This window comes from Doryrhamphus excisus, chromosome 5 (assembly GCF_030265055.1).
Source record: "Doryrhamphus excisus isolate RoL2022-K1 chromosome 5, RoL_Dexc_1.0, whole genome shotgun sequence".
NCBI lineage: Eukaryota > Metazoa > Chordata > Actinopteri > Syngnathiformes > Syngnathidae > Doryrhamphus > Doryrhamphus excisus.
Genome location: NC_080470.1, coordinates 7,925,666 through 7,950,828, shown reverse-complemented (window position 1 = coordinate 7,950,828; position 25,163 = coordinate 7,925,666). Strand labels below are relative to the sequence as shown.

At 38.5% G+C, this 25,163-nt stretch overlaps 1 protein-coding gene across 2 annotated transcripts in view; it reads right to left on the bottom strand.

Moving 5' to 3' along the window:
* Nucleotides 1-25,163, bottom strand: part of LOC131129440 (carboxyl-terminal PDZ ligand of neuronal nitric oxide synthase protein-like) — a 61,676-nt gene that overhangs the window by 12,058 nt on the left and 24,455 nt on the right. Inside the window, exons 5-10 of one of the 2 annotated variants that reach the window (XM_058073011.1) lie at nt 19,158-19,266; nt 17,713-17,854; nt 15,439-15,635; nt 8,575-8,736; nt 7,293-7,458; nt 3,768-3,944 (exon numbers count right to left, since the gene is read on the bottom strand). In XM_058073011.1, the coding sequence (XP_057928994.1) occupies nt 3,768-3,944; nt 7,293-7,458; nt 8,575-8,736; nt 15,439-15,635; nt 17,713-17,854; nt 19,158-19,266 (953 nt within the window). The remainder of the gene's footprint in view (nt 1-3,767; nt 3,945-7,292; nt 7,459-8,574; nt 8,737-15,438; nt 15,636-17,712; nt 17,855-19,157; nt 19,267-25,163) is intronic. The other variant, XM_058073012.1, reaches the window with a different exon arrangement.

Genomic DNA, 25,163 nt, shown 5'->3' with positions numbered 1-25,163 from the left:
CAAGGTCTTCGGTAAAAGACTGCATTTATGTCCCTTGGCATTTCCAGAGCTTGTGTTACTTGCAAGAGAAACAAAGGAGGAAAAACACTGTCCCAGAATGAAGGCTGCTTATAATTAAGAGGTCAAAAGTCTTAAGAGACTGCAATGCAACTACAGTATATCACATCCTCTACTTGTATCAAAGGGACGTCGTATTAGCGAGTGCCACCGGCTGTCAATTGCTGTGAAAAGTGGCTGTGACCATCACATAGTCATCTTCTGTGGAACACCTACTGTACACAAATCAGAAGGAACTGTGGCACATTTCAGAATAAAAATTGTCAATCCATATCTCTCAGATCAAAGATAAGAATCTTGAACATAACAATTAAACCTGTTCTTCTTTCTGAATGGGGCTGAAACCTCGAGAACCACCATAACCTTCATTAAAAGAATATATATATAATATATATATATTTATAAACATTTGTTTCTGAAGAACACTAAGAATCCATAGTAGAGATGTGATCTGTGACCAGGAGTTATACAGTAGGAAAGGACAAGTCAGCAGCTCACGGAACAGGGAATACTACAGAGACGCTGGTGTTCGCGCAAGGACACACCCTCCAAAAATCATCCAAACAAAACAAGACAAGGCCAGCACTCAGCTGGAACCCACAGGACCTTGAGGCTGATATCCGAAGGATGGGCTATACCTGGAGGGAAGTAGAGAGAGCTAGCCTGGTTGAAGGAATTTTGTTGGTGGCCTATGTTTTAAAAAGAATGATAGGCATAAGTAAGTAAGTAGGCTGGCTGCACTATTGCAGTAATGTTACCACACTCTCCTCTTGCATGTTTGTCCCATATTACATTCCAGCAAGTAAATCTGTTTACCACAAAATAGTGTATTAGGAGCGAGGAGTGTATCACAAAACCTCAACAAAAACAACTTCTGAAGTTCAGAGAGACAACTACTTCACAAGATGCACAAACAAAACTAGGTCAAATAAGACTACTTAATCAGAAAAAAATCACGTTATATAGGAAACCTAATACATTTTTCTTTGGACCTCTAACGCCAGGCCCTTGTTGTTTGACTCGCCAGAGACTGTCGCTGAAGTTATGCACTTCTGAGGTTCGCCATTTAGTCGCTCTGTCGTTATGTGTCATGACCGACACGCAGATAGGCCCTCAGCTGCACTGCCACCAAAGATTAATTTACTTGTTGAGCTATTTGCATCTGGAGGTCCATATGTTTTGAATTACATATCAAACCCAGTCTCGCTCTGCATTTTGGTAACATCAGTGCTGTCTGGCACTACACCCAGATGTCAACATTCGGAAGAAATCCTTGGGTGTGTCTCAGCTGAGGTCCCCGCTGCTTCAAAAGTTCCATATGTTTTTGTCTAATGCCAGTCTAAGTCAAAAAGCCACCCATGAGGCGTTTAATTTAACAGCACAGTTGTTCACATGTGGTTCAACAAGTGGGAGGAGAGTTAATCCAAGAACCCAAAGGGAAGGTTCAAAGAATGTCAGTTTAATGATGAGGAGTGTAACCAGTAAAAGAACATACAATTGACTACAAATCAACTTTTTGGTATAAAACATGAATGTCGGAAAAACGTCCCGAATTACTGCTCATTCTGTCGGACGATATATATATAATTATATATATATATATATAAGAAAAAATCCAGGTTATTAAAAACAACAAAAAAAAAAAACAATTTGAGAATCATTCTAATGCATTATTTATGTTTGTGTAAATGTACCAGCCAACACTTTTACTAATTTCTCGTTTGATAGAATGTTTGTTAAACCATGGGATTTGTGTTTTTGTTTTTCCATAGTTCTAATCAATACATGCACTTCGTGTTTGCCTTAACAGCATTTTTCCATTAGCTTCAGAGTTATTTGTCACGGGTGACCTTCGGTCTAACCTATGGTGCATATTATTCCCATAACTGCTTGGAACAATCATATCTACTTGGAACTCGAAACATCATTATTTAGCATCTTTTTACAATACAAGTGCCGCAAAGCATGCTGGGAAGTCGGAAAGTACTTCCAGCATGCTCTGTGGCACCTTTTTGTAAATAGTTCAACATACACCTTTAGTGTTCACGTATTTGTTGTTTATTATCCTCTAGTAGTAATAGTAGTAGTATTCCCCTCGTCCCCCACTTCCCGTAAAACTCAAACTGTTGCATAATGACCTCCTGCTGTTTACGACACATTGATAAGCTCATTGCACGTTCCCTTTTGGCTACAGCTTGCCCAAATAAAGAGAAACTTCCTTTTAGCAAGCAGAACTTGAGAGACCTAAGAGTGCCACAATATTATATAGAGTAGTTTACTTTTTTAATAACTTATTGCCCACCTTAGCTAAGCTGTTTTTTTGACTAGTTCATGACTGGTTGGTTGATTCCAGACCAAATACTTAATGCGGCCCAGTCTCAACCAGACCTCCAACGGCCCCCAGTTAAGTTAAGGTTCAGCATGCAGTCAATGTTGGTCAGATTTTTCTTCTTTTGTGAGTATTTTACAATGTCTAATTTTACTTCACTTTTCTTTAACACACTACTATCAGAAGAGTCTGGCTTATGTTTGGAAAACATAATGGAGGTTAGAGTTAAAATAGACAGTTAAAAGTGACATGCAACTTCGTATTACTTTGCCGCAGCGCACGTAACTAGTTTTCTTTTTCTTTGTGTACAGTATTAATAATCTATAAGAGTGCGCCATAGGCATGAAAGATGGTGAAACACAGACTGCCTGTACACCAATTTAAAGAAGTTGCAGATATCCAACTATACTGTATTCAGTGTGTGGCCGAACTCTTGCACTGATGATGGACCTTTGAATGTTTAAAGGTATTTTCAGTAAGCCTCAAGGGAGAAAGAGTTGGGTCAGAGGTGAAAAGGAAGGATGTTTTTCACAACTTCAGAAGTCTATGTGTAGACTCTTCTCTCAAAAGTGGAGCAAACAAGCAGAGGAGGAGCATCAATTCTTTTCACGTTTGTTGATCATAAAAAGGTAGACATATGAATGTTACGTCATCATTAAAAATTAAATTGTGCATAATGGGGGACCAATCAGTTAGTGTCATGAATTGTTAACACATTATTATTTTCTTGGCATTTGTAAAAACTAATCTAATAAATCTGGAAGACGATTGTGACCTTATGCTGATATGTGACTCAATTACATCGTGGTTTTGGGCAGGGCACACCTTTAGTAAGATCCCAAACAGACAATCTAACCTCTAAATAAGCAAGACACAGACACAGGCAGGGCAAACTTGATATCTTACATAAGATATAAGATCAACGAATTGGACTGGTAACCGAGGGCATATAAACATAGAGACATTAGTAGTTGGAATGACAACTCTGAAATCAGTAGCTTGGAGTGTTACACTGCTATTTCATCTCCCAGACAGTCAGGAGTTCCCTGTTGGTTAAGAACATTTAGCAGCCTCTGGCTCTCTGCATCTGTCCCCCAACCAAAGAAGTCCACCTCTTCCTCCCCTTCATCCTCACCCTCTCTGTCGTCACTGTCATCTGAGTTCGACTCATACTCCGACACAATGCCTGACTCTCGCAACCGAGCAAAGACTCGGCGCCCCAGAGAATCAGCGTCACAGCCTGACAACTTTGCTGTGCTCTCAGGCACCTCCGGCCTGTTGGTTTTGAGAGGAGGAGGAGGTGAGGGGAGTCGAAGTGATGGAGGTCCAGGGGGTCCTGGAAGAAAACGAAAACATTCCAGCTTGAGAAGACGGTCCCTACCTAGTGGGCTTCCCAGAGTCCCATTGGAGGAAGCAAAGGCGTTACTGGTCCCGTCAGTGGAGCACAGCTGTGGTAAGTTCAGGGCAGACACCTCTGGTTTAGGGGTTGTCGGGTCACAGATTACAGGGGGCACAGTGGACCGGAAAGTGATCTCCAACAAACTGTCCAGGGATCCCACTGGCAAGCAAAAGACAAAGATGTGAACAGGGTTACAATTCTCTGCTGTTGAGACACAAGTGGATACAAGTTGAATTCATATAAAGTCAACCACTGAAAAATATTGATTTATCACGCTGGTATTGATCCGATACTGATACTACCTTTGGTATCAATACTTTCTATATTGGATTTATTCACCCACCCCTTCAAATACAGTATAGCATCTTCACATAATCTTCTCATCTTCTCATAATGCTGTCTGTGTATCCGTAATGTAGATCTACTGGACTAGCACTGTCCTTTTCTGATTGAGACCATAAACAACTGAGGTAGCCCCAGCATGATTATGAGGTTGCCCTGAAATGTGATATTTTATGCATATACTGTATGTTTGTCTGGATATTTGCAGTGGTTGCTGCTCATGGAGGTGACGACCTGAGGTGGTGGAGTGCCATGATTCAGCACATTATGGCAATCTGTTTTTCTTTGTCACTGTCATTGTCTAATTTGTGTTTTCTCTGCCCCATTTATCTTCATGGGATATAGCTATTTCTCAGCAGGAATTTAATTGAAATGTTTTCTCTGGAGCTTGTTTTGGTTGGTTGCTGTTTTTTTCCCCAAGTACGTTTATTTTGATAGCTGAACTGAATATCCTGACCTTGGCAGCAGACCAAACAGTGCACACCGTGTTCCAAATTATTATGCGAATTATATGACAGTCATCATACTTTTCAAGTCAACAGCCTTTAGAGTAAATTTTGTATATTATTGAACAAACCTCCCAATGAAAACAGTATTTTTTTTCAAAAATAAAAACTTTATTTTTATTTTTATATTTCATTATTATTATGCAGAGTAGAGTTTGAAAGCATGCCAATGGTTGTTAAGAAATGATCATTTGTTGAATTTGCAGCATAAGGAGGTCATATTTATTGAAAGCAAACTTATTTCAATCACTAACATTTTAACAGGCCAAGTTAAAAGTTAACATAAGATCCCTCCAGATCCCTTTCATTTTGGAGAATTTCCGCTTGAATTTCTTTGCAAGATGTTGGAATAGTCTCCCACAGCTGCTGTTTTATTGTGATCTGTCGCCCACCCTCATAGATTTTTTCGCTTGACGATGCTCCATAGGTTCTCAATTGGGTTGAGGTCAGGGGGAAATAGGAGCCCAAACCATGAGTTCCTCTCCTTTTAGGGTTGGCCAAATATTTTTGTGCATAACTGCAAGCCTCTGGAGGATCCTACACCTTGAGGTTCATCAGACTTTAGAGGCACGAGCAACTTAAATTACCTGTTTGCTGCTTTTTAGCAAATGCTCTCCTGATTCGATATATCTGTCTGGCAGAAACCGTTGTCATTATGCCTTTATCAGCACAATTGCAGCTGTCATCTGAATCAGCCACGAATTTCTTCAGCGAATGAATGTTTTCTTGTGAATTATTGAATGTTTTCATGCCTTGCCCAAGGCATTGCAATATTTGACACTTTTCTGTCAGGAGAGAGATCCTTTCTCTTTCCAGTACTACTTGAAATCTGTGGCATGCTTAATAAAGTGGAACATCCTTTTTAAAGTAGTTTTCTTTTAATTGGGCTCACTTGGCAAACTGGTTATGACAGTTGTCTGAGATTGATATCAGTAATCCAAATTGCCCTAAGACACAATGCCTTCCATGAATTGGAAAAATACAAACATGTTTTGTTTATCATCCTAAAATCCTAACAATGTGAACACAGTGTATGTCTATTCGCTTTATATTTAAGATTGACCGTGTACAGAATATATGACACAAACATGAATCTAAATACAGAGGTTACGTACTGTAAAATACCTCACAAAATGACAAGTACGCTTGTGACAAACATGACAGTATTACTACTGCTACTGCTCTCAAGCCATTGTGTGTGCATTGTTGAAGCCCCCCCCCCCCCCCCCCCCCACCACCACATGCACACATTGAGTCTCTCTTCTAGTCAACATTTCTGTCTTTGAGAATTGGACTTTTTCTTTGCCGCTGTCAACAAAGTGCCTTTTCAAGTGGGGTTCAGTTGAATTGCTGAAAAGTGTGAAGAGTGTGGTCTTGAACCTGCTCCATATGAGAAATGCACCGATATAACCTTGTGTGAAAGTTAGTGAAATAAATTCTCAGCTGTTGAGGGTCCTGTTTTCAGTGGTCACAAGTGTTTTCCTGGGCATAAAAAAATCATACAAAAATAATGAATAAAAAAAAGAGGGTATTTTTTTAATGCAGCGGGCTGTTATCTATGGATACTTTTGAAGCAACAATGTTATGTCGTGGTACTTGAAAAACACAACAAAACGTGTTAATATTTTGTGGAGAGCTTGAGTGACACAGGAAATGGTCAGAGGTGTCTTTGGCTTGCCTTAATGAAGTGCTCTTTCTTAGAACACCCTCTGATGACAGCACAAATTGGCAGGATGTCGTCAACACAGACTGGCTATCCAAATCACAGTGCAAACAAAACCAACACAAATGCAACACGCAAATCAACATAACGCTTATACACTAACACACAAACAAAACCATACCCACACCTACAACCTGCAAGGCACCCTGGCTAGTCTCATGGCCATTGAGGACAAATGAGAATAGAAATGACAAGGTATTGGCAAAACAGAGCATGTAGCTGTCTATCCGCAAAGGTATGACGTCATGTGACCACATGGTGAAAAAGAGATTAACAGAGGTACTAAGCCTCTCTCAGTTACGAGATGTTGATTAAAAAGCTGCTCCCGAATGCTGTTACCAAGATTCAATTATGTGTTATAACTATGTGTTGTTAATCTTGTTGTGTTGATCTACTGGGATCAACCAAAAGAAGATTTATTCATTAATTCATTCATTCATTTTCTACTGCTTATCCTCACAAGGGTCACAGGCGTGCTGGAGCCTATCCCAGCTGTCTTCAGGCGAAAGGTGGGATACACCCTGGACTCTCGCCAATTAACCTAGTGTGTTTTGGGAATGTGGGAGGAAACTGGAGTACCCGGAGAAATCCCACGCACAGGAGGAAAATGCAAACTCCACAGAGATGCCTGAGGGTGGAATCGGACTCGGGTCTCCCAGTTGTATGTCCGAACATGCGCTCGTCTACCATGCAGGCCCAAAAGAAGATCTAAATTTGTATATTTAAATCTTTTTGAATGCCATGTTTTGTTCAGAGTTCAAGCTCAGCATTTCAATTTCTCCTTAACCTCTCATCCTGATTAATTATATTGTTGAAATTTGAATAGAAAAATTTCTGCAAGGGGTGATGGCGGGTCCCGCAAGCACACAATTGAGAACCACTGCTGTAGATGAAATTGAAACAATGTATTAACGTGTGAGGAAGCTATATACTCACTGGAGTTAGGTGCAGCAATTTTGGTCTCCAGTTCCTGGATCTGTTTAACCAGGAGTGAGATGTGCTGCAGCAGATCTTTGTTTTGCAGCAGTAGCTGATGAACTCTAGCCTGGGCCTCCAGGCGAGCCGTGGCTTCTGCACTTAGCTGGTCTTTCAAGAGGTGAACCTTTTATGGGAAGAAATGAGATTGGTGGACAGAGAGGAGACGACAGGAGTCATTGCAGTGTAATGTGGGAGGCATGAACATAATAGGAATCTTTTGCTCTGACAAAATATCCCTGACAGTTTGAGAATTGGTTTAAATTTCTAACCAGTAGAAGGGTGATAAAGTAACATAATACAAACATAATACATAACATAATACAAAAACAACTTTAATACTGATGTATCCGATCTCAGCTATCTTGTGTCTTTTGATAAATATATCAATTTCCTTCAGAATTTAGACAAGGACCATGTTTCGATGATAACAAATGGCAAAACAATGACAAATCATTGGTGATGCCATCCATCCAATTTCTATGCCACTTCATACTCAACCTAAGGAAAGTCATCACACTGAAGCTCGACTGATAATATCTTAGGTACTTCAGAACACTCCGGTACATAATCCTGAAGTTAAAGTGTGACTCAAATGTTCTACTAGTGTTAAAGAGATTAGTGTTAGACAAATACATTTTTAGACTTGCAGTATAGTTTAGCTTGACTGACATATTCAGTTCATTTGGAGCTGTTAATACATACCAATATATATATAAATGAGTATAATTCAGATATACTCTAACTGTGGATGATGATTTATCATGATTTATTTAAAAACGCATTAATCTGGTTGAAAGTTTTATTAATTTGACAGCACTATTTTTTTTGGTAACTTGGTGATATTTTAAGTTTGCCAAGTGAAAATAGTACACAGTTTCAGCAACTTCTGTATACGATATTGAGAGAGCAGTTGAGTGGCTTGGCGAAAAAACACGCAAAAAAAACACACAATCTTACATCTCTGATTAATGACATTTTGGGCTGGACTTTTTTACTTTTATGCTGATTTACCCCTGCCCCACCTTAGCGACTGCGCTATAAAAATGGGCATCACTTGGCTTAAGCCAACCTTTTTCAAACACTGGAGTGGAGTAGAATCCATACACTACAGCTGTGTACTGATTTGCCGTGGTATTATTTTTGACCAGATATAAAAATGTATATGTTCTGTATTGATGGGCTCTGAAGAAAAACCTTGAAGACATTGTATGTGTGTACAGTGTGTGTCAGACAAACCCACCTGTGCCACAGCAACTTGTGTTTGCTGCTGCTGTTGCTGAAGCTGCTGTTGGAGGAGTTGAATCTGGTGGTGTACAGATAAAGGGGTGCCAGGGGATAGCACACTTGATGCTGGGAGCAGCATCCTGGGACTGGACATCAGTAAGGAGGCCTCTTCTGAAGCCTGTCAAAATAGGGGGAGCAATGAAGTAGAACAAATAATTAGTTTAGCAAAAATAATATTCAAACAAAAGAGAGGCCACTTTTAGATATTTTTTAGATTTGTTCATCCATCCCAGCAGATGGAAGCCTCATGCAAATAATTTCTGGATGTCAGAATGCTGTTATATTTTTATCTCTATGATGTACATAAGAAAATCATAAGTCCTTCAGTTTGAGTATGGTCCGGTATTAAGCAGAGCCCGCATGCACATGCACACACACACACAGGTTAGAATAGGTCTAGACTAGTAATTCTCAGAGTGTTTTGAACATTCTATGTAGGCTTTCATTGTATAGATACATGATGAGAAACACCCTCTGAGGACACACAATGATGCATGAAGCACACACAAAGAAGAGTTGTTCATCATGAGAGAAATATATAATTGATTGCCAGTCTGAGTGGGACCTTCCCGGTCAGACTGTAAGGTCATTTGGGTAATAGATCAGGGAGCACACAACACTGAAATATTTGGACCTAAGACCTGAAATCACTAATTTTGGATATTAATAATAATAAAATTAATAATTTAATAATAATTAATAATTAATTAATAATAAAATTTAATGCTGTGCTATCAGTTAAGAGGAAAATCAGCACCTTGACTTTACGCAACCCACCTTAACTGTCAGCTTCTCAACGACAGGAGATTACAGGAGCAAATGTGTGTTCTTTATATGGTAAGTAGAGCAAATTTACACTGTAGTGCACCTCAATGTCACTTACTAAGACCTTACTATAGAGAGGGGGAAATATGTGACTTAGTAATTGGTAGAGAAACCCGTGCTTATAGTTGATTGCAACCTTTGCATACATCCGAGGAGGGATATTGGAGAAACAGCCCCAAGCTAGAATGTTTCCACCTACATGTTTGACAGTAGGGATGATGTTGTTGGGCTTACATTCAGCATTTTTCTGCCTCAAAACTCATCAAGTGAAGCTTATGCCAAAAAGCTCAATTTTGATGTCATCTGACTAAATTGCTCTTAGAGATGCAGCATTTTCTACACTGTTGTAGGCGTACAGATGCAAACAGGACTTATCTGCAACACACACGAAGACTTTTCTCTTGGAACAAAAGCACAGTGTTGTTTTTAAATTAATTTCACACACAAACACACACACACACACACACATATATTTATTATGAGTCATTCTCCCCATCTTCTTGCGGGGACACTCAACCCTATGTCCAAAAAATACACTAACCAACAGTTGGACGTTTCCTGAGCAGTGGAACCGCCTCCATTGCAGTCCTATAAGAAAAAGGGCTGCTGTGTCGGCGGTCAAGATCAAGAGCGTTTGGACATCCCAATATCTCAGTTGGTGGGCTGACCATTCTCTCCATTCCTTTTTAATATAAAACTGTTAACCTTGACTTCAGACTCATATCCTTATTCCGACAGTTGCTAGAAGACAATAATTCGGGTGGGCAGTGCCCTGCAAAAGGCTCAGCTCATTAAATTCTCCCAAGCCTTGTCTGAGCCAGTCAGGTGTTTATTGAAAAACTTCAGACCACTATGTACATCTGTCATCTTGAGCAGATATCATGCAGCTATACAATACGTCAGTCCATTACAGTAAAGTGTGTTACTAATGGTTTTCTTGGTGACTTAGTGACTCCTTTGAGATCTCAATATTCAGTACACTCGTAATTAAAAATTAATGAAGTCAAACCAACTTCAGCAATTACTGTTTATTTCCAATTCAACAGTATTATTTGGGGCGCTGGATCAGGACACAAAAAAAGCCCCACTGCAATGCAGTGTTGTTTTCAAAGCTTTTGTTTTGGATTCATTTCTGAACAAACATGCAGGTAACATGCTGTTTTTTTCACAGCACTGCCACTGCAAGAGGCGTTCAGCCAACTTATGTCTCCTAATGCATCAACGGCATTGGAAATTCTGAAAATGTTATTAAACAGCTGTCAGACCCCTTATTATACATCAGTAACTTAAATGAGGTGAATTCCCAAACAACTAAATAGGTAAGGTAGTACTGAATTACTAAAAAAACAAACAATCCAGAAACCAAGGGACAGTTTCCTAACAATTTTTCAAAACTGTTTGTATTTTTTGAAAACGACTACCAGAAAGGGAAAAATAAAAAATGCTAGCTCACTGTTTTTGTATGGACTAGCAGTCCGCTCAAGTTTTTTTTGTTTTTCTACTCCCAAACGACACAGATGAAATTCGAACACTTTGTCATAAGTCTCAACGAGCCTTGGAAAGCGGAAGACAGCGGATGTATGTGCATGCGTTCTTTCTTCTTCAATGGTTTTGTGTTTCACGTGGTTCCGTTCATGTGTGCGTATACAGCACCACATGTATGTGTGCCTTGTGTATTACATCATTTTCACTCAGTTATCCCTTCCTGTCTGGAAGCAACTATTTACAAACTGGCACAACGTGGATACAGCTTTTTGTTAACTTGCCAGGAAATAAAAATCCCAAGCACGTTCCCATGTGGAACGTGGAACGACCCGGACCCAGATAAGCATAAGAAAGCGGATGGATGGATGATACATATATATATATATATATATATATATATATATATATATATATATATACACACACTATAAACACATATAAACACTGAAAAAAAATCATAGCCATATATATATATATATATATATATATATATATATATATATATATATATATATATATATATATACACACTATAAACACATATAAACACTGAAGCTTGTTAAGTGTGATATGAGGACAGTATTAAATTATGGCTATGATTTTATTTTCCTGCCAAACCAAGTGCAAACATCCTGAGTTGACACGTGAATACAAAGCCTGAAGCATGATTGATGAGTATTCTCAGACTCCTCTGAGCTCATTTGATCAGAGTGCACCGAGGGACTTGTCAGTTTAAAAGGATCTGACAAGATGATAATGAATTTTAACATATCCAGACTGCTTTCCTTTTCATGTGTGTTTAGAGAAATCATGTAGCCAAATCCCCCCCCCCCTTGGGGATACACACACAATGCACATGAGGACTGACCGGGAAAATAGAGAAACAATTCAGTGCTACGTTGCATTTCAAATCTAAAAATCTAAACTCTATTAAGGATCTAATAATTAATGTAACCTGCATTACAAAAACATGCACAGACATGGCTGTATCATGTAATTACTGTAATGTAATTGCTCAATAGGGATGGTCGATTTTTATTGATCTTGCAATATATATTTCTATTTTGTTTCCAAAGAAAGCATCAATCTTTCAGCCACAAGTATCAATACAGTATATAAAGTCCCATTCAAATCCCTGGTGTTCCACCTGGAAGAGTGATTAGGTCAGCTCGCCGCTCCTGTCGCTACAGAGCATTTCTACTGAGTTACTGGTGCCAAGAGAGACAATGGCAGCAGTAAACAGTACAGCACCCCAGTGCTTAAAATCTAATGTGTGGGAGCACTTTGGCTTTGAAAAGGAGGCAAGCTGTGCAATTTGAATGTAAAATACTCTGGAAATGCCACAAACCTCTGAGCCCACCTCAAACATCATCATCCAGACAGGTAATGTTAGTGAAGGAACCAAACAAGAAGCTGTGGTATAATCGAAAACAGACCATCCTTGTCACTTGCATTATTGGCTATTTTGGAGAAGCCATTGTTTACTTATTTGGTTTCTACACTGGCTCACTCATATGTTTGGTGTCAAGCTAAAAAAAAAAGGTGTGAGCCGAGGACAGGGACATCACATCACAACCACTTTGCCAGCTCACTAAAGGCCCTTGTGCCAAAGAGCATAGTGATGAAACATTTTAAACCCTCGTTCTACCTTTATCATGCTCTGCTGTGCAATTTCAATCAAAAACAAAATTCCCCTCCAGTGCATGGAGCTGTAAATCCCAGTAAACCACCCACAGTATCTCTGCTGGACTGCCAGCAATTGTTACTGTTCACATACCTCAGGCAAGACAGACCAGAGGGTGTTTAGCTGGTTAAAGACAGAATGTTGATGGCGGGGTGCCTTCAGCCGGAGAGGAGGAAACTTGAATGAAAGCTGTAAACTGAATCAAATCCAAAGCCTCTTTCACAGAGATTCCACAAAATTGCAGTCGCATGAGAGACGTAACAGTTAAGCAAGCGTGCAGTGAAGTCATAGAATGACTAATGTGATCACCTCGCCAGGTCTTCATGATATAGTGGGGGAAATTATTATACTCTATGTTACCCTGGTGATTTTTTTAATGTTACCCACTTACAAGGACATAAAGACTCCATCATTTTTATGGTCAGGATATCAACAAAACACTGAAACCACAAAAAGACAAAGAACTTCACTGATTGCGTGAAACCATGGGATTCTACAAACTCAAACAAAAGTATGAGTGAAAAGGAAAACTTCATTGCTTTGGCATGTATAGTTTTGGATTATTGCTAAGCCGGAAGACCCATGACTTGTTCCTCAGTTCCTTAATCTTTCTACACCCTTAACATTCATTCATTCATTTTCTACCGCTTATCCTCACAAGGGTCGCGGAGGGTGCTGGAGCCTATCCCAGCTGTCTTCGGGCGAGAGGCAGGGTACACCCTGGACTGGTTGCCAGCCAACCATGGGGCACATATAGACAAACAACCATTCACACTCACATTAATGCACCCTTAACAGCCTTGAAAAACAGCTAATCGAGTTGATGCCAAACAGCACCATTTTGGTCTCATCTGGCCAAATTAAATTCTCCCAAGCCTTCTCCAAGTCATTGACGTGTTTGTTTGCTTACTTCAGACGACCTGTGCATGTGTCTTCTTCAGCAGGCCACTCCAGTATCTCATTCCATTACAGTGAAGTGTGTTACCGATGTTTTTCTAGGTGACTATGGTCCCAGCTCCCTCATTAAGATCATTAAGAAGCTCCTTCTGTGTATTTCTGGGCTGATCTCACATATTGATAACCACTAGGAAGACAAGCCAACCGTCGCTAACGGCTGAACTTCAAAAGGTATTGCCTAGCAACTGAACGACTCGTGGCCGCATAGAGCCTCTCGATGAATGCCCATCAGGATGAGGAAGAGCCAGTAATCAGGTACTCTCATAGAGATACTAACAATGATGAATTACATGAGGGGGAATGTAAAACATCTACTGTCTGTAATGAAATATGGCTTATAGATATTCATAAAAAGGTTATTAAAGAGACCTCAAAACCATTAGTGAACATCAGTAATGTATCATTTCAAACCAACAAATACTCAGACAAATCAACACCAGATTGGATACATTCATAACTAGGGCTGCTCCGGGCCACCGATCAGCATGAACTGTGTGGGGCTGCCTGCCAGTGCACAAATAAAAGTTTAACATTTTCAAAATTTCTGGCACACATAACATTCGTGCTAGTTGTGTTTGATAGTCATGAACATAACACAACCTAGTGTGTGTGCAAACAAACAAAACGTATCACCCTTCCTTGTTAAGCTGTGTTCATAAGTGACCATGTATTCTAGTGATGTCTTCTAGTCAGCCATTCCTCATCTCCACTGTCTGTGCTTTCCTAGTTATGTCTTCTTCTTTCTGCCTTCTCTTTTGGTCTTCAGCAAGTAGTAATAATACTGCAGCTACGGGATAATATTAGGGACTGCAATGAGAGCCTTTCTTCTGGAGTTTCAACATCTTGTAGGTCATGGCTTCATGGATGCGGAAAGTGGTCGCGCATACAATATTGTTAATTACATGAAAGTAATGCATGAGCCAGGAGAGGGCAGCCCGATATGTACTCGGCAAGCATTTTCATGAGCGACTCTCATACTGTTGTATTGCATAGAAATTTAAGCATAGATTGATCGTCACACATTGCATTGCGTAGATGATTAGCTGTAAATAGAACATGTATGCTTGTTTGACAACCCTGATTATAATGTCATAATTTGAAGGTTGTACTCCAGAGTTAACTGCTAATTGCATTCATTACCGCAACAAAAATAAATAAAGAAGGAAATAGATTAACTTTCCAAATGGGTGGGAAAAGGTTATGTTTTCAATAGCTTCCACTTTGTATCTGTGTTTCTATATACTGTATGCATTCTTTAATGTGAGAGAAAGAAATACAACATTCTTCATTGGCCATGCCAGTGATCTAAACCCAACAGAGCATGCTTTTCATTTACTGAAGATAAAAGTGAAGGCAGTGAGATCCATAAACACTATCATCTCTTCTTTGCAGTTATAATAGTATTTCCCTGTTCACCAAAACACTTAAATGAGATGAGATTGAAAGTGAGATTTAAAGTAGCTCCTCTGTGCAGCCACACATATGTAATGTGAGTTAAATGTGTTTAAATGTGTGATAAAACTGAGGCAACACACGACCCACTCCACTATACCTTCTCTTATTTTCTATATCTATATTGTACAGTATATAAATTTCCATACAGCATAATCCGTTTTCTCTTGATGAAATAATACTTAAAATGCAAGGGGAAGCATGTGCAACTTAATATGTTTATATGTGTATATCAATATGTTTTCAGGCCAAACTGTAATTGCTTCAATCAACAAATCTGTGTTGATGAAGAAATTATATGACTTTTAACCCCAGCTACCAATAACCTCTTGGATCAGACATGATTAATAAATGATGTTCAGACAAAATAAATAATGCCTGAAAGTTTACTACCTGGATGTCCAATCATCTTGTTACCTTTTCTGAGTGGTTGAGGTCTGATGTCTTGGCTGTGGCATCCAAATCCGTCACCCCTCTGTTGATGTTAAGTTCCTCTGAGATCGGTATTTGGTTTGTCTCATCAGCATCGATGTCTGTCTCCTCTGCAGCAGTTGTAGCCTTTGCTACTCCTGTTGTCTCCTGAGCTGAGCCAACTAAAGTACACACACATACAGCTGGATGAACACGCACACAATGTAGGTGTGAGCATGTACACAGGCACACATGGGTGGACACAAACACAAGCAAGTGAAGCACTTGATGCATACATAAAATGTATTATTTGTATAGTTGCCTGCAATTAATGCATCTTCAGTGTACACTACTACCTGTTTAGTAGTATTTCATTAAGAAATATAAAAGTTAGTTGAAAAATGAAAATACAGCGGCATAGAGTAAAAAAGAAACTAACTCAGGGCTTTTTTATCTAATATATACATTATGTTGCATTACAATATATTATATAGTAATAATATTATTATATACTGCAAATATAATATATATGTTTATCACGATTTATTGGTTCCACATTCGACAATGTTAAGTACATTTAAGTAGGATTTATTATTTATAAATCAAATATTTTCATAAGATGCATACAATCTTCTAGAAAGGGTTCACCTTTATACACATATTACCCATTGGAGTAGACACAAATGGAAATAAGCCATTTAAGACATCAATCATTCATTTTCTTTGTGGTTGTCACTCGGGTTGCGGATGTATGCCCAAGCCTGTCCCAGCTGACTTTGGGCGAATTGATAAGAAGGTACTAGCTTTCATGTCCTGGAGGCTTGGCATCTTGTGATGTTTCATTCTCACTCGGATTTGACATCTGATTAATGGCATTAATTATATTTTCATGTGCTGGACCACTATCCACAATGCAACATCCAAACACTATAACTCATAGTTAAACATCACTTGCTTTGTACTATGACCTAATTTCTGTTTTCTTCTGCACTGCACAACCAAGCCCTCGCCTCTCTCCTGCTCTCTAATTCATCGCCTCATTTCCACTTGTCCCTCTTTTCCTCTGTCTCCTTCTATACTTCCATACTAGCGCTTCCTACCAGATGTTTCTCTAACCTAACCACAGTTGTACTATACCATATTCCATTGTTATGCTAATTAGTTCCCAAGATAAGCCCGTATGACTTCAATCTGTGAGAATCTGAATGCGTGTGTATGAATGAGGCAGTATGCATATGGTGTCCCCATCACAAAGCATTGTCCATTATAGTGTGTGATCTCTTGGCTCGCTCATCAGCATGTGAAAGCAGGTTCATCTCTGCAAGGCTGCAGAAGTGAGTGGAAGTAACACAATCCGGCTCAATGCTCTCTGATTGGGGTGGGGAGGGTGGCTGACTGTAATACTTGTGACTCTGCCGAATGTGCTGCTATTAGGCTGTGGATAGAAGTGTGTGTTGCCATCTTTCTTTGGACGCATCGCCATGACTTTGTCCAGCTGGCAAACAAAAATGACAATGTCTGAATAAATGAATGTTCATATAGTGAAAGCTGGGAAAATTACTTTTTTAATTACTTGTATACATGGGTCATTTTCCTGAAAAGTGTGACATAGCAAGGGATAGGGTTGGCCGATATGGACCTTTGTATATATTACAATATTTTTGGGATGTATCTAACCAGTTTGCATATTCAAATAAAGTATCACTTGCTCTGTTTCAGTTTATGAAGAAAAAACTTGAAATCAGCCAATTTCCGCAAAATAAAATACTACGTTGGCTGTGTCACGTAGGGTTGTATCTCGTGTTGAGCTTGTACTGAGCTTGCCATATAGCTACAGCAATCGATGCCAGTGTGTTTGATCACTCTCTTACCAAGCCTCTCTCGCTTTGATTATTCTTACATCTTTGTTTAGACTTAATAACTCCATTTGAAAAGGCCAGAAGGACAAACAAAATGCATAAACCATATCCTTAATGAATAGGCATTCGTTAGACGACTGCACACAGCCAGCCCTGAGCAGTTCGGAAGGGATTTTCCTCCTAGCTCAAGGCATCAACAATTCATGAGAAAAAAAACTAGCTCATTTCAAGCGACTTTCTAAATGTGTTAATCATTCCAAATTTGAGGTTAGTTGAGGGGATATAAACCAGACACCTGAGCCAAAAATCCATCAGCTAAAGCATATGCTGTGTAAGCGTAGTGATCGTGGCAAGGCATAGCAAACATTACACAATGTAAGATACACACTGTGTATCAGTTGCATATGCTTTGTTTTCTCACCCGTGATGGAAGAGTCATTGCCATTCTTTTCACCATGGCAGTCCACCTTTCCTTCTGTGTTCTGCTGTGCGTTCTTCAGACTCAGTTTGTGGCAAACCTCGAATGCCTGCCCGACTGTCCGGACAATGCGCATGGCTTGACTCTGGTGTGTGAGGAAAGAAAATACATAGTTAAATCACTGCAATTGTGTGTGATTTTATCTAAGTCTGTGAATTTATTTGTCTGTCCAATCTGTAAGCTGGGTGGAAAAGCAATATGCAATTAGCAGAAAGACTCTTCGCTATTTTCTGTGCTGCGAGTATGTGCTGATACCATTTTCCTGGTATTTCCTGGTTATCATTGTGGTCTTCAGTTTATTGTCGCTTTACACCATTTTCTTTTTTAAGTATTTTATTTGATACATTACTCTCAGCTGTTACTGCCCCTTTCTGTTGTACTATTTTATTACTTATTACTTGTAGCCACGCCGCGTGCAAGTTTTGTTAAATAAATATTGTTTCTGCATTGGGGTCCAACTACTGGGCTTTATCTTACCATAACAGTTAGATCATGTTCACTCAAAATCCGCTTTCAGAATATAATGGGACCATGTGAGAAAATAAATATATCTGTTTCATAAACACCCATCTTGAAAACCTTGAAAAAGCACAGATTAGGCCCAGAGAGATCTATGGTATTTGGGTATGAAAAAAAACACATGGGTATATCTTTCCTCCAATTCATACAAATTGTTTATTATCATCCGTGAAATAGACTCCAGTTTTTCACTGAGCTGGATTACAGAGAACAGCAGCAACAAAAACTACTACAACTTCTGTAAATTAGAAGAATGTGGTACAAAGATCACACCACCCTGTTGAATAATATTCAGTGATTACTCTTAGTGCAACAATCATCTTCTTGCAATATAACAACTGTATGAAATTGGACTCACAGTGCTAGCGTAAATGCCTGAAAGGCATTTCAGCTTGAAAATCAATGAAATATAAATTGCTTGCCATAGTGAAGGGATATACTCAGGTTGGATTGTTTCAAGGTACAAAGCTCTGTGGGGAGACAGATGCTTTGACATTGGATATGGTGCTTCCAGCAGCAGGCTTTTATTTATTTTCTAGCCATGCGCAACAGACGGTAAATTACTTCTGATTCATATAGACTTAAACTCTGGGCTGTTAAACTTGAGAAAACCTCCCTCTTACATTGCCTAAAAGGCAAACCTGCCCGGGTCTTTGGTCTTGCCCATGGTAATGGAGCAATGGGACTCTTTTTGTGACAGGTTTGCTTTATCCACATAACGATTTGAGGTTAGGACGACTTTCCTTAGGGAACAGGATAATTTGTGTGCCACATGGGCACATGACCAATTTGTGGGGCTTAGGAAGCTTGCCGCATTGTAAGGGATCGAATTCTTATTTCCTAGTGGCAGTGTTCAAAACATTTCTTACCTTCTTTTTGGACTTGAAAACATTACATCGAAAAACATTGCTGTGTCCATCTCTGGCGATGTAGCTGAATATTTTTAGATCCTGGGAGTCATGAGACACATAGAATATTCTAAAAGACAAAAAAAGAGCACAATCACAATCAAACATAAACTTCGCCAATCAAGTATAAGAAGGCACATAAAAGCCTTAATTTGCTGCAGTTTGTACAGACATCAGGCAAACCACATCAGTCCATAAATGTTGAGTGATATAACTTATAGTATATAACTTCATTTGCCACATTTATCACATTTCTAGACGTTTCACAGTTCAGTAGCATTTTTTGAAACCATATTTCACTAGACCAGACAAAGTTTGGTTTTGTGGTATGTATGCCTGGTAGTGAGACACCCATGCAGAATAAAGCCCCTGGTATGAATGTGAGTGTGAATGGTTGTTTGTCCCTATGTGCCCTGGGAACGGGTTATATTTTTATCCACAATGTCGTGGCAGCTAGGCACAATATAGCGAGGATTAAGGTGTTCAATTAAGCGTTTAAAACTTTCATGGGCTCGCTCTTTTCTGTTATAGCTAATACATTTTTGTCATCTCGTCAAAGTTTTCCAAGCAATGCTGCTTCATATGCATGATAAAGCTTGTAGTATTAAACTTCCCCAGTTCTGTGCCACCACGAGAAACTTGTGCTTGACAAGTTTTGCACTCACAGCAAAACTTACATCTTCTTATTTTAGCGGAAACAAAACTAATCTAGCTCCCTAATGCCAACTTTTATGAACCTTACTCTGAAAAGCATCGGAATAGTTAGGAACCAGAATCAAAATGAGGAATTGGAACCGGAATTGTTCAAATTCAAATAATACCTAACCAAGCATTCCTTTTTGGCAGGTGATATACCACCACAAGACACTGAAACCTCTCATTGTTATTTCCACAGCCAATATATGCTAATATGCAGCACTTCGCAGACTGAATGTATTATCTAAGTGCTAAAGGTGTGAAGTTGTGTAATAAACTGAGCTTATTTTCCAATCGCTGTGGTCATTTTTCCCTTTGATTAATGGTTGGCTGTGAAACAGCGGTGTTATACATCACAGGCTGAAAGGTAATGTACCACACACAATATTGACCACTGCAGTTAAAGTGAAACAGTTTATTCATGGACATACATTTGCTTGAGCCAAATTATTATAGTGCTGTGCACATGAAAAACACTGCAATAAAATAGCATTAAACACTCAGCATGTAGAGCTGATACATTTGTCCATACCCATGACCTTTAGGCAGGATAACTGGCTACTAAAGGTTCCTACAAATGACATTTAATCAATACACATTTATTCTAATATTATTTTTGACTTTATATAGCTATAGTCAGAATGTGTACAGCTTATATCTGAAGGAGCCTAGTGTCAGTTTGTCAGACCCAAGACTCTTCAACTGACTGCTCATCCAAACGAAACAATGATGGAAAAAAAAGAGCCTTGAACCTGAGCAAAAAGTCTCAAACACAAATTAGGCTGAGATTGCACTAATTTTGGCTGTCTAATATGAAAGATTGTCAATCATGGGAATTCAGCTGAAAAACAGTGGTAGTATTAGTAGTAAACAGTTAAACAGAGGCCAAGAAACAAAAACTTAACTATCTTGTAACCTTGTGATGGATATCAAGCAGTGCTAAATCAAGACAAATTATCTGACAGTGTGGCTGTCTGCAAATCAACCAATCTAAGAGGACTATTGTGTCCATAGTCACAAAAATCAGTACACAAATCCAGTTTTATTGACTCCTGTTAACTGATTCTGCATATTTAAGATGACCGAAATAGCCAAGACCAAAAGGTAAAATCAGTACATACTCCATTTAAGTGCTGAGTCTGAGACAATTTTAACTCTTGAAATTTTCAATGACTAAAGTCACCTGCACCAAACACAAGAATGTAACGGTTCCAGTAGACTTTTGTTTGTATTGTGGAAATTGCATTAGGGGTGCTTTAACTTATTCAATCCCATCCCTCTAGGGACCGTCCATTTTTGATGAGTTTGACTGATTCTTCAAGGTACACAGAATATTGGGTTCTTGGGTTATATAAAGGAAAGATTAGGCTAATTTTCACCACAAAAAAATGGTACAATTTACACATTTGCAACTGAACTGTGCGCGTCCATGCATATAAATACGTATTTGGTAGCGAATGAGTTAACCATTTCAGATATGTACCATATTTGCTATAAAATAATACCAATATGCCTTTTACGTATGTTATTTTCTTACCTGTTTTTACACCTTTTTAGTGAAGATGAGATACTAACAATGGTTTTCTATTATGCATTATTACTTTATATTCAAGATATAAACCACAAAACAAACAAAAAAAATGAGGTCTCTTGACAGACTGGAAGGACAATCGCTCACAAAGACTAATAAAAAAAATGTAATAAACTCAGCCAGGGAAAACAAATAAAACCATGACCTTCTTCTGTCCTATAAACTCTAATCTGAAGAATCAGCACAAGGAGAATAGTTCTGCGCTATTTTGGTATTCTGCCTTCATGTCTAGTTTATGGACCTCAGGGATGGGTGTATAATACTGGGACACAGTCTGGACTAAAGTAAAACTTGAACGGTTTAAGGACATATTTTACAAATTTGAGCATGAATACTGAACACAATGTAAAGTTCCAAATAAACAGTATTTGTATTGGATTTGTAATTTTGTTGATTAAGTGTTTTATATATCATAGAAAAGTGAAAAATATACCAAATGCAAACAATCAAAATATTATCATGGAGGTTGGACTGGTCCTGAACCTTAAAACTGAGGTATGTACCAAACCATAATGATGGCGTACTGTTATACACAAAGCTGAATTCTCATAAGGCAGAAGAACCAAACTTCAGTTGGCAACCATGTAAACAATTGTACTGTATATGTTTTGGTTGTTTGTTATAAAACTGTACCATCACTGAAGAGGAATACAAGAGGTTGGAATGAATATAAGCAAAACCTAAGCTTGCCAGCTAGAGGGGAACATATATTATACACACAAAGTATACATTATATACAGTATGAATTCAACTTTGGGGGTGGGCTTCACAATGCCTATTCAGTTCTGTTTCACACTGAGCTGCATCTATTCTATAATATTCAAATACATCGTTGGATGAACAATCATCTGCCAGGTCAATAACACATTCATTCACACATCTGAGATGTTTGTCATCACTTTGCAGTAAAGTGAACTCAGCAGAGTTATTAGAAGGTGACATAAAACGTCAGACACTTCAATGATGTGAAGTATTGCAGCATTACTGAGCGGCCTTGTCAACCTTTATTAGTTTAGAACAGTAAATACTGAGGACTTTGTTATCGTGCAAGGTAACTGCTGTCCTTATCACACCTTTTAAAATAATAAAAGACTTGAGAAGCTCCTTAGTACTGTTCAATGTGCACAATAAAATTACTGTACAATAAAAATTGAATGAAAGTAATACAATAAGTGTCCGAATATAATAAATGTTGACACTATTGTAACAAGGGATGGAGTGGTACACCGTTTGGTCTGCCCTGCATGGAACAATCTGCCTTGATGGGCCATGTTTTGCAATACATTTTGTACTGTCCCATTTCCCACACAGTACATATTTCAAGCGAGGGACAGTCTATATATATATATATATATATATATATATATATATATATATATATATATATATATATATATATATATATATATATATATATATATATATATATATGTGTTCAGCACATTTGACAGGGAAGTGAAACAATACTGTAAACTGTACGATTTAGCTAATCTCAAGGAAATGAACTCACGATATGTTTGCTCCTGTTTCATTATTGACTTGCTTCTTAACTAAATAAAAAGCAAACAAGGACAGCGAAGTTTCGACAGTTCGGAGGAGCAAGCACGGGAGTGTGAACTTTACTGTCCCTCGCGAGCAGAAAAGACAATCTTGGCTGGTGTGAGTTTGTCAGTTAATATTGCCAAGTCAAAGAGAACAAACACTTGTCTTGGTGATCTTCACAATATTTCCCTGACACAGCAAAAAATGTTTTGCTGTGAAAATGTGAAAACTAATAACAGAATTTACTCACTGAAGTAGAGCTGGGTGAAATAGACCAAAACTCATATGCCGATATGTTTAGGTTGAATATCAATATAGGATATATATATATGTATATAAATAATAAAACACTTACAAATACATGTATTTACTTCTAAAGGAAATTTACTCTAGAACTAAACTCCTCATCCAATATTTACACCAAAGCCAACTGAACCCATATCAGCAAGCACTTGCAATGCACTTGTGAAGCACTTGCATGAGTTATTATTCACATCCAGACAGGACGAAGACCCTCTGGTTGTTGCATATGTAAACCCACTTGCATCACCATGATGACACACGTACACAAGCTAGGTGTACAATTTCAAAGACATTCAGTGAAGTCCCCAAGTCCTCCTTCATTCATTAATTCCTTCATTCAGCCTTCATCAGTAAAATTGGTTTACTCAGCTCATCCATGCCCTGCTCTCTCACTATAGGTAATATCGAAATAACGATGAATAAACTGAATAAAGGTGAAGCCACCGCATGGACCAAATAAAAAAAACAAAAAACAATCTGTCTGCTATGGCCTGTTAGTGCATCTAATACCACTTGGAATTGCAGTGCTTTGTACATATCAAAGTAATGAAAAGGTGTAAAGCAGCCAGCAGCTGGTATTCACAGCACCATGCCAATCTAATTAAAACACAGATGATGTAATAAACCCCTTCAAGATCTATAAATCAACAAATGTTTTGCAGGCATCGTTGAAAAAATCATTGCAAAATGGGTTGTATACTGCAAAAAAACAGGGCTTTGTTGTTTTGCACTGCAAATTAAGGCTTTAATAAATTGTCCAGTACATTTAAAACTGGTTGGAAACTAATCTGTTCTTATGTGACAGAAAGGGTTGTAGTGTTAAAGCCTGTCCTACAGACAAAATAAAACATCTCAGAGTGGTGTCACTTTGACATTATTATGTAGGGGTGTAACGGTACATGTATCCGTAACATGTATCTCGATCTACAGTTTGGGATTACTTGGCCTTCCCATTGAAATATGTAAAACGGACAAAGACAAGCGAATAGACAATTTGGAACTAATGTATTAATGTTGAACCTTCAGGCAATAAGGAACTTTCATTTCCTAAAACTAAAATTCAGACTGGCCAAACTGTTACTGTAGCACTTGTCTGCATAGTTTGCACTTTCCTGATGATTTCAGCCTTCCATCTAAAAAGACAACGTGAGTCAGACTATTATATTGAGTAATGACCTCCTACATTTTACAATGAGCTCCTTCTGAGTTTCCTAATAACTCATGATTGGCTCCTGTCAAATAAAGAGCAAACTGGTCCTCACAGACTTTTGTGCAACACAATATGTATTTTTATGACATGGACATGAGCGGCTTATAGTCCTGTTCAGCTTATAGGGTATATGTGCAAATCTTTGTCTCTCTCAAAATGTAGTGAGTGTGTCTTCAACACCGGTGCATATTATACAGCAGGATTTACAGTAATAAGTTATATGTTTTGCATTTTGTTCCCTCGCTGTACCAAAAATGAACCCAACCGTGACCTTAAAACCAAAGTATCTATTAAACCATGGCATTACCACCCTAATTATTAACAATTACAGCAGGTATCCACTATTCAGGGCTATTACATTGCAAAGACCCCCAGTGAATGTCAAATGACTTTCAGTTATTACACACATCTTACATTCTGTTTTAGGAGACAAGTACAGTACTGTACTGACAAAACAGCTTATCAAACTTGTCATCTTCCTGTTGGGAAGTGTTGAGTGAAGAAATTGTACAGTGCACCTTGCTGTATTCAGAGTTAAAGCACTCTTTTTCCTGTGTAGATACATTGTATTTAAGTTACCATGGTAAAAGCGATAAAATCTGCAAATATGCTGGGGAGCGAATGA